Below are 11,443 nucleotides of genomic sequence, written 5' to 3' on the forward strand. Positions count from 1 at the left end.
GGGCCCAACCTAAGACAATATCTAACTGAACTTTATACTCGAAGGTTTACATGCTTTCTCTAACAATATCTCTAAATATATGCTTCGCTAAATGAAGTCTTACCATAAGGTAAACCGAAACCTACCTGGAAGGCCGAACAAAAATATCACCAACAATCACACCTTAGCCTTTCCTTTCCTTTGAGCCTCGGAATAAAGAATGTCTAAGAATTAGAATCAAGAAGAACATCAAAACAAACCCTACTTCTATTCAAGACCTAAATCCCCAACTTGTGGAATAGTGTTTATGAACTAGAAGGGTGAAATTAGGAATCTTAAGGTCCCAACATGAAATTAAACCTCTAGGTAATCAATTCCCATCAATAACAAGCTAGAATAATCAACAATTCACTCAATTTTGGATTCTAGGCAAAACTCTCAAATTTGGGTATAAACCCTAACTTCCAATTCCACAATTTAGCCTCTAATTAGGAAGAAGTGATGAAATAAGGGATTCTAATCATCAATTCAATGCTTAAAGAAGCTAACTCAACCAACAAATTATGATTTAGAAGCCTAGAAAGAATATTCATTAAACCCCTTCTTAATCTTCGATCACTATATGAACTATCAAGATAAAGGGATTCTAAGATGATTAGGGGTAATAGAATAGCAAGAAGATTAGAAGGACTTACCACGAAGAATCTTCTCCAAAAATACTCTAGAATTGCTCTCAATAGCTCAGATTTTGGAATAGTAGTAAATGAGGGACTTAGGGCATTTAACACTTCATTTAATGAACTAACTGCCTGTCACCCGCTTCCGCGACGAGATTATCGCTCCAGCGACGCCGCTCCAGCGATCATGCCCAAATGGCACAGGCCGTTTCAGCGGCAGGGTGACCGCTATAGCGGTACCGTTGCCGCGGTGCTGGTGCCGCCTAAGCGGGCACCAGACACGAGAAAAGATTCCAAGTTTCCACAAATCAACCCGAATTTTTGACTAACTCCCGAGGCCATCTGCTCAAAAACCACATACGTAGACACATATAAAAACACGCTACGAATGCACTCGTCGCTTCGAAATCCCCAATGGAGGTCTCGTTGACCGCATCAACCCCCGATACCTCAATTCCAACTTCCCAACCCAAGTCTCAAAAGGCTCCCGAGTGCATTGGGAATCAAACCAGATATGCACACATGTTCTAACTGACTATTCGGACGTCTCAAAATTGACGAATTTTCAAAAAGATCTGTTTACCCAAAAGTCAACTTTGAGTCAACTCTTTTTCGCTTAAAGCAGATTTTTCCCAAAAAGTCACCCAAAATCAACCCGAACATCTTGAGAAGCGTGTCAACGGTCCCCTCGGGTCAAAAGTGCTGAAAAGACTATAACGACCAAGCAGGTCGTTACAAGGTAAGTGTAATTTATAGCTTTTTTTCATTTTGTCTCTCATGTACTTGATATTGTATGATAATCATGATATATTGATATTTCTTTCAAATTTTAGGTGAAGGACGAGTTAAAGAATCTCCTCATATTGATCAATGACAATCTCACAAAGGTTCTTCAAGCAATTAAAGGGAATAATGATTCAAAAAAGGTAAAGTAAAAAAATTAAACATACTACTATTAGTGAAATAATCATACATAAAGGAATTTTTTTTTCCAAGGGTGCTACCAGCGAATCACCATTTCAGTGACATGACGGTGGACTACACCGTACAGTTGATGACAACATCCTTCACAAATCACCAATACAAAATGAGACTTATACAGCTCATTTTCAAACATAGGTAATATATATGATTGTATACATATCATTGTACACATGTCTTTTATTTATATCCATGAATGATTGTATTCATATCAATGTATAGATGATTGTATTCATATCACTGTATACATGTTTTTCATTTGATACAATTAACTGGCTGTATTCAGATACAAGTGTCTGTATTCATTGTATAAATGATTGTATTCATGTCACTGTATATATGTGTTTTAGATACATGCATGAATAGTTTTAGATACATTTAAGTGAATGTATATATGCCAGCTGTATACAGTTTTTTGGTTTGTCATTTTTTTCCATTACTAAATTATAATGTTTTTTCTTCATACAAGATGTTGATGTCAACAAGGGTAATTTTATTGGTGATACATTAATGGCTTCCACAGAAGAGATTCAGGCAGCATGCGACATTTCGGGTGAACGTGATGAATCAAAGGTATTAAAATGAATACAATCTTTTATGCAACTCTTTGTTCAAAGTGTTTCATGCATAAATAAATTTCAGAATGGGATTTAAAAAGTGTCATCTATTTGCTTAAAGGGATTTGGATCTCAGATCCTAATTGAGACATTTCAAGAAACATCTCATGTTGTCCATGTTGCTCCTGCTGTCACACCTACCAATGAAGGAAGTCCCATGTCAGTTGCGAATAAAACAGTTGAAGGTGTATCTTCTACTTCAATTTGTGTTAGTGCATATGATTTAAATCGAGAGACGCCTCTCAATGTTGATGTTGACATTCAACAAGGTAATTACATTGTTGAGTTTGAGGACAACGAGATTGCTCAGGAACGGGAACATGTTTCTCAGTTTGAGTTGGTTGACAACTTGCTTCCAACACAAAAAACAATAACAAGAATTGTGATGACATTGCGTAAAGAGAGGCATCCTGGCCCTTTGCAAATATCTCCTTACATGTCAAACTTTGGGTCAGCTTCGGGTTAGTATTGAGTTAATTTCATTTTTTAAGATTGTATTCAATTCTGCTGTTATTTAATGTGATTTAATTATTTTCAAGTAGGTAGTTCAGTTAAGTTGACCGAAATATTTGACAAAAAACACCCACTTGAGAATAATTGTATCACGCGGCCACATGATTTAAAGTTGGTCGTTAATTTCTCAAAATGAGTTAGGGAGGGGCTTCTTGTTAGGCATGAGAGTAGGTAAGTTAGTTGATCTACCTTACTGAATTGTATTATAGAAATAGTTTCAATAATGTTTGATATGTATTTCATATGTATTTTATAGAAAGAACAAAGATGACCATTACAAAAAGGGGAAGGCAACACTGCCAAAATTCTTGGATTGTGGTATTAAGAAAATCAATGACAAGAATTGGTTCTATCTTTAGCAATGGATGGTCAGATGTGGAATGATGAGGTGCGATATACCTTTTTTTTTCACATACAGTATAATGGTGTATATCTTCAATAATAACTATTTGTATTTCTTTTAATTGCAGCACCTTGATGTGATGTTTTATTACTTACGAAAGTAATTCAAGTATGATACAAATAGCACATACAAGTTTACCACTGTCGACTATGTTTTTAAGACCAAAATCGATGCTATTCACAAAGCGTATGCTGACCCGGATGGTGCCGTAAGCGTTGGAAAACAAGAAGATGTTTATGTGAATACGTGAAAGGCCACCAGTTGCTATGCAATGTCCCTTGGCATTTGGTTGACAATGTATTCATCCCAGTCAACATTGAAGAAAAAAATCATTGTTGTTGGCAGTCCTTTCATTCATGGAAATACGTCTATATGTTTATGACTCGTACCGAGCGTCAGGTCATGATGCAGCTATTAGGGCTGAAATAGACCAATTTTCCACACTATTGCCACTGTATTTACATATCACAGACTTCTATTAGTCCAAGCAAGGAATTGATTGGAATCATCACCCTGCATACAAAGAGAAAGCATAGGCCGACAGATTAGAGGTCGTATCTGTTGATAATTTGCCACAACAAAGGCCTGGGAGAATGTAAGTCAATTTTTGATTCTTTATAGTTACATATATGAAGATAATTCATCGTTTTAAATACACTTTTTTTACTTTCTTGTGTGCAGGGACTGTGGAATGTATGTTACTGCATATGCAGAGTATTTGAGTCAGGGAGAAGGTATTCCAGCCGAAGATTTTGATGCTGAATTACTCCATATGAGATATGGTGCTTTTTTGTGGGATTACGCTCAGCGGAAGATGAAAGCCGATGCCGAAAGCGATAGTGAGGCACCTCCAAAGCCAGTTAGACCAGAGATAGATTTTGATGAAGTTGAAAAAATCATAGTTAATTAGTTTTTTAGTATGGGGATTGTAAAACAGATTTTGATGTTTTTTATTATCTACTTTTTAGTAAGGCATTTTGTTGGCTAAAAGGCTATTGTTAATATGAATAAACAATATGGGGTTTTAATATTTTTATGAATACAATGCTTTGTTTTTACATTGTTCAGTTAATCATTTATGGAATGCCATCATTTATTGATTTTGTTAACTTTATATATTAATGTATTCAGAATTTTGTTAAACTGCTGTATTCAGAGTTTGTTACACTACTGTATTCAGAGATATACACTACTTGATATATCTCTGGTTACTTGCAAACCAGAGATACATTGATGTATTCAAAAAATTTGCACTGCTATATTTAGTGCTTTTACACTACTGTATTCATAATTAATACATATTTGTATTCAGGGTCACCTATTACTTGGTATATCTCTGGTTACTTGGAAACCAAAGATACATTGCTATATTCAAAATTGTTATTCATCGTTGTATGCTTAATTGTTCGACTGTTGTATTCAGTGATGTTACACTACTATACGAGTAAATACAAGCAAAACTAGGTTTTGAAGCCCGAAGAAAAGTTGTAGAGATATGAAATAGCATTCTATAACATCTTGGATCACTTAAAACTAAATTTTATACAAGGAAATATGCTAAAAACACTAACAACTGTCCAGTTCAAAAACGGGTTTTGTAACTTACCTGAATCGTGTGGAGTTTTTTGTGGCTCAACCAAAATATGTCTTGATGATTGATTTAGTGGGAGAATTTGATGAGTGGAGATGGGTTTTGGGGTTTTATTTTCTTGGAGAAAACGAAATTGGGGTGGTGGAGAGGATATGAGCCTAAAAAGGTATATATGTTCTTGGATAAGGATGAAAAAATAATAAAATAAAAAAAGGTGGCTGCCCACTTTTATATGTATCTATTGTATTTCATAATAAATTTATCAAGAGGATGATAAGTGGTAAACATAATAACATCACGAAACTTCCTTGTAAATATTAGCACAATCTAAAGTAAGCAATTTTAACATATCGTCAAATTCACGTAGGGAGTGCGAAGTAAATATATCCTTACTATAAAGATATGATCAATAAAAAATTCAAGTATTAATTTTTTTTTAAAAAAAAAATTGGGGTGTTAAAACTCTCCCCCCCTTAAGAAATTTCGTCCCGAAATTTACCTTATGCTAGTCTCGAAACAAATGGGGATATTGAATTCGCATATCCTCTTCTCGCTCCCAGGTAGCCTCTTTGCCAGAATGATTTCTCCAAAGGACTTTTACTAATGGGATTTTCTTGTTTCTAAGCTCTTTTGTCTCATGCGCCAAGATTTGGATAGGTTCCTCTTCGTATGTCAAGTCAGGAGTGACCTCAATGGATTTAATAGGAAGAATATGAGATGGATCTGAGCGATATCTTCTAAGCATAGAAACATGGATGAAATTGTGGATCTTATCTAACTCCGGTGGAAGAGCTAGTTTATATGCAACTGCGCCAACTCTCTCAAGTACTTCATATGATCCAATAACTCGGGGACTAAGTTTTCCTTTTTGGCCAAACCTCATAATCTTCTTCCATGGAGAAACCTTTAAAAATACCTTATCTCCCACTTGATGTTCAATTTCACGCTCTTAAGATCAGCATAAGACTTTTGTCTATCCGAGGCAATTTTTAGATGATTCTTGATGATTTTGACCTTATCTTCAGTTTGTTGTATGATCGCAGGAACAACCAATTTTCTTTGACCAACTTCACTCCAACAAAGAGGAGTTCTACATTTTCTCCCCTATAATGCTTCATAGGGAGGCATGTCAATACTTGATTGGTAGCTATTATTGTAAGAAAATTCCATCAAGGCTAGGTGTTTGTCCCAACTACCCTCAAAGTCAATAATGCAAGCTCGAAGCATATCTTCCAAGATTTGAATTACCTTCTCGAACTGGCCATCTGTCTGAGGATGGAAAGAAGTACTAAAGTTCAACCTAGTTCCCAAAGCTTCTTGCAAGATAGTCCAGAATCTGGAGGTCAACCTTGGGTCTTGGTTAGATACAATAGAAACAGGAACGCCATGTAGCCTCACAATCTCATTAACGTACAATTCTACGAAACGTTCAAGTGGGTAGTCCACTCTGATGGCCAGGAAATAAGCACTCTTGGTTAGCCTATCAACTATAACCCAAATTGCATCATGATTTCTTTGAGTGCGTGGAAGCCCAGAAACAAAGTCCATAGTTATTCTTTCCCATTTCCACTCAAGTATTGATAAGGGTTGTAACAAACCAGTTGGGACTTGATGCTCGGCCTTTATTTGTTGACAAACTAAGCATTTAGAAATAAATTCTGCAATGTCTTTCTTCATATCATTCCACCAGTAGTGTTCTTTGATGGTTTGGTACATTTTAGTACCTCCAGGATGCATTGCATATGGTCAAGTATGTGATTCATTCAAGATTTCTTTCCTCAAGTTATCATCTTTAGGAACACATAACCTATTTCGATAAAATAGAACACCATCCTCCCTTAATTTAAAATCAAGCTTTTCTCCAGTTTGAACTTCTTTGATCAATTTCACAAGTTTATCATCTAACTTCTGTTCTTCTTTCACCCGTTCAAGTAGAACTGGCTTGACTTGCAAACTAGCAACAATAGAGCCATCAGAATTAAATGCAAGACAAGCATTCATGGCTCTTAATTCAAGAAACAAAGGCAAAGGGCTTAGAGATAAACTGACAAAGGATTTGCGACTTAGAGCATCTGCAACCATATTGGCTTTACCTGGATGATATTCAATGATACAATCATAATCTTTAATAAGTTCAAGCCATCTACGTTGTCTCAAATTCAACTCTTTCTGTGTACCCAAGTACTTCAAACTCTTGTGATCAGTAAATATGTGACACTTTTCGCCATATAAGTAATGCCTCCAAATTTTGAAAGAAAACACTATGGCAAAGGAGCTCAAGGTCATGAGTAGGATAATTCAACTCATGTTGTTTCAATTTTCATGAGGTATACGCAACCACTTTCCCTTCTTACATCAGGACATAATCCAAACCATGATGAGAAGCATCACTATATATCACATACTCTTTCCCTTCAGTTGGTAGAGTAAGTATAAGAGCTTGTGTCAATAAGGATTTAAGCTTCTCAAAGCTCTCTTAGCATTTGTCATCTCATACGAACTTGACATCCTTCCTTAAGAGTTTAGTCAAAGGAGAGGCTATAATAGAGAAGCCTTTGACAAACCTTCTATAGTATCCCGCTAAGCCCAAGAAACTTCTTACTTCAGTTGGACTTTTAGGCAGTTTCCATTCAACAATAGCTATCATACTAGGATCCACCTTCACACCTTCAGTTGACACAACATGTCCCAGAAAAGCCACTTCACCAAGCCAAAATTCACATTTGGAAAGCTTAGCATAGAGCTTTTTCTCATCCAAAATTTGCAAAACAATCCGGAGATGCTTTTCATGATCTTCATTATTCTTGGAATATATTAAAATATCATCTATAAAGACCACCACAAATTGGTCAAGATAAGGTTTGAACATGCGATTCATCAGATCCATGAATGTCGCAGGAGCATTCGTCAACCCGAATGGCATCATCGAAAATTCATAATGACCATATTGAGTCCTAAAGGAAGTTTTAGGAACATCTTGTTCACTTACCCGCAGTTGGTAATACCCAAACCTCAAGTCAATTTTTGAGAACAGCCTAGCACCCTTTAGCTGGTCAAATAAATCATCGACCCTAGGCAGTGGATATCTATTCTCAATTGTTACCTTGTTCAATTGCCGGTAATCAATACAAAGCCTAAGAGTGCCATCTTTCTTTTTCACAAATAAAACAGGAGCTCTAAAGGTCACATGCTTCGACCTACAATCAACAACCGCATGGTATCTATGAAGCCAATCCATACCGATGATGACATCATAGTCTTGGAAAGGCATTTCAATCAAATCAGCAGGGAAGACTAGATTTTGAATCACAAAGGGAAAACCTCGATAGATTTGATTAGAAACAACCTGTTGAACCTAAGGACTTTGGACAAGCACACCACAATCAAGTCTCACAGATTTCACATTTTTAGGAAAAACCAATGATGAGCAAACATAGGAATGTGTAGAACCAAGATCAAATAATGTAACAAAACATAAGCCAAATAAGTGAAATTTACCAACAACCACGTCCGCTTCAACTTGGTCATCCCTCTATCTCATAGCATAAGCTCGTGCAGTAGCTCTTGACCCACTAGCTTGATTGGCTCCACCTGCACTTGTTGCTTGTGTGTTTCTAGATCTTGCATCTCTATTCCCTTGAGAAGGAGTGGTAATGGGTTTCTGAACTGAGCCTTCCATACGCGGAGAAGAACTAGGGTTAGGATTAGGACAATCCTTCACTTTATGATCGAAGGTCCCACAATTAAAACAAGCACCAGAAGCTCTCCTGCAAGTACCATAGTGATTCTTTCCACATTGTGCACAAGTGGATATACAAGTCTTGCCTTGGCCATAGCTTGGAGTGCTAGCAGTAGAGAAATTTGATCTGTTTTGCTTATGCCGGGCTGACTTATGAACACTACCAGATTTGGAACTGTCAAACCTTCCCCTTTTAGATGGACCTCCTAAATCTGCATCAGCTTATCTGAACTTTTTTTCATTTCTACTAGCTTGTTCCTTGTCGATCCTTTCCCAAGTAAGAGCAGCTAAAACTAATTTACAAAAGTTCTCATGTTGTAGGATCGCCACTGATTTTCTGATGGAATTATTCAAACAGTCTTCGAATCGCCTGCACTTATCTTTTTTGTTATTAATAATACCACCAGCATAACGAGAAAGCTTGAGAAACTTCTGTTGATATTCAGCAATAGACATACCCCCTTGTTCTAAATTCAGAAACTCCTTTTTCTTTGCATCATGATAAGCAGGTGGGACATACTTCATATGAAATTCTTTCACAAAATCATTCCAAGTAAGAACAGAAGGTTTTGCCTTGGCATTCGGTACACTTACCCACCAGTCATAGGCATCTTTTTGTAACAGTGAGACAGCATACTTAAATTTGGCAGCGTATGAACACTCTAACTGCTCAAATACTCTTTCCATGCGCTCCAACCACTGCTCGACATCCGTAGGATCAATAGTGCCTTCAAACTCAACTCCACCCATTTTTCTCATTTTCTCAAAGTTCATTACATTAGGGTCGAGCATTCTTCTAGCCATGTGACGAAAGAAATCAGCCATTTGTTGAAAAGGAGGATCAACAACAGGAGTACTATGACTCATTTGAGGATGTGGCCCAACTCTTGCACCCTGATTATTTCCCACTTCAGATCCACTAGTACGAGGAAAATTAGAATCAGAAAAATGTTCTCCAACCCCTTCTTGTAAGTGAGGTTGGGCATTAGAGTTATTTAAACCCTCACGAGCGGCTTCCATGGTTCTATTAGAGGAAGAAGAGGCCATAACTTAATTCCTACATAAGGGAAGATCACATTGCATTAGGGACATGTACATGATGCATATGCATAATACACGCAACAAAACATGTTAAAAAGAAACAATTATACCAACAAGTCACAACAAAATTCCTAGAATCACAAACCTAGGCTCTGATACCAAAACTTGTAGCGTCCCCTTTGGGAGGATGTCACTTATGAAACAAAAACTAATTTCACACTTGCAACGTTCAGAAGAATTTATATCAAAATATATTCATAATAATTTAGTGGCGGAAATAGGCCCATGCAAAAAAGGTTTAATGCGACATTTTCTTTCTTAACAAAACACTTCGTAACATCTCTTAAAGAAATAAAATATCAAAGTATCAACTTTATATGGTAGCACCCTTCTTGAATAATCAAAATGTTAAAGCAAATTCCTAATGAAATTATATTTCCATTAAGCACGATTGCAGGTTCATATTATACATGAATTTCAAACGTGTGAATACAAAAAGAAAACTAGTCTCCTCCTTGGTGCATAATTACAAGACAAAATGTAAATTTAGTACATGCCATGACTTGAGTTAAAGCACACCCTAAAATAGCAAAACAAGTCACCGACTTCAAGTTACAAGCTTATGGTCTTGTGTCCAACAAGCCTCCAAAATTACATACATAATTGTGACATATGGATCATGTACAAGTCCCCAAAATTTTACACGACCTAGATGCACATGCAAATGTGATCTTCACTAAAGCTCCCAAAAAGTCTACTCCAAATGGCAATCTTCAAATCTCTTCTCGTACATTACCCACGATAGAAAACAACTATCGATAAGCATAAAGCTTAGTGGCGTATAAAGTTTGGGCTTGGAGCCATTAGATTCTCCAATTCCCTTAGCAATCACAGGAGCTCAATGAGATAAAGATAAATCAAGTAAAAAAGTATATCAAAAGTATCAAATATCAAACCTTGAAGAGTTTCAAAATATCGATATCAATACTCGAAGGCTCAAGTGTCAAGAAAGCTTATAATTTGATTCAAGAGGGTTTGTAAAATAACCAATTTCGCCCAACATGTACCTCATGCCATCACACCAAGCATAATCAATATCAAGATGGGCTGAAGCCCCAAATCAAGTAGGGCCAAAACCCAATAATCAAGAGAATCAAGAACCATATTAAAGATGGCTTTCTAGTTCGTACTTAACATGGAGAAGTTCCATAACTAAGACGAACCACAAATCCAAAGTCAAGATGGCAAAAGATCCGAGTCAAGAGGCATGCCGATATCGGAGACAAAGTCATAACAACAAGAAGGACAAAGTCCCAACAAGAATATAAAATGATCAAGCAATTCGTACAAGTGGGCGATTTAGCGAATATTTTGCAATACTTGAGATAATAACCATACAATGATATAAGATGAAGAGAAAGGAAACAACACATCAAGATACTTCAAAAATTCCAAAAAAATAAAGATATTCCAAGTTCAAGTTTATACACAAACCTTGGTGTTTTACCACACAACAAGTTCTACCATAACTCGAGGAGTTCAAATCGTCTACGCCATAGACCAACCTAAGTCCACTTCGTCACACAATTCCTCTTAGCTTGTACAAGAGCATATATTCCTACTTAAGTTCAATGTTTCAGTACGTCAAAACTGAACATGAAATCAGTGAAAATCACCCTAAACTATTAAAATAGGAATTCTGGACAGTACTATTGTCTGGTATTGTGACTCGGTTTCAAAGGGGTAAATGGAAAAAATAGACTTTGTGGCCTTAATGAAAGTTGTAGATCTATGTCGTGGGGTTTCAGAGAAATTTAAATCACTCCTATAGCAGTTTTTTACTACAAGATATGCTAAAAATACTAATAGTAGTACATGTAGGATTAGCAAAACAGAAATCTG

General features: G+C 36.4%; 1 protein-coding gene across 1 annotated transcript; it reads right to left on the reverse strand.

Moving 5' to 3' along the window:
* Positions 1–5,266: 5,266 nt before the first annotated feature.
* LOC132061304 (uncharacterized) lies at positions 5,267–5,644 on the reverse strand. Its single transcript, XM_059454146.1, has one exon. The coding sequence runs from the start codon at positions 5,642–5,644 to the stop codon at positions 5,267–5,269; it is 378 nt and encodes a 125-aa protein (XP_059310129.1).
* Between the last annotated feature and the right edge of the window lie 5,799 nt (positions 5,645–11,443).

Source organism: Lycium ferocissimum, chromosome 6 (genome assembly GCF_029784015.1).
Source record: "Lycium ferocissimum isolate CSIRO_LF1 chromosome 6, AGI_CSIRO_Lferr_CH_V1, whole genome shotgun sequence".
In the NCBI taxonomy this organism is placed as follows: domain Eukaryota; kingdom Viridiplantae; phylum Streptophyta; class Magnoliopsida; order Solanales; family Solanaceae; genus Lycium; species Lycium ferocissimum.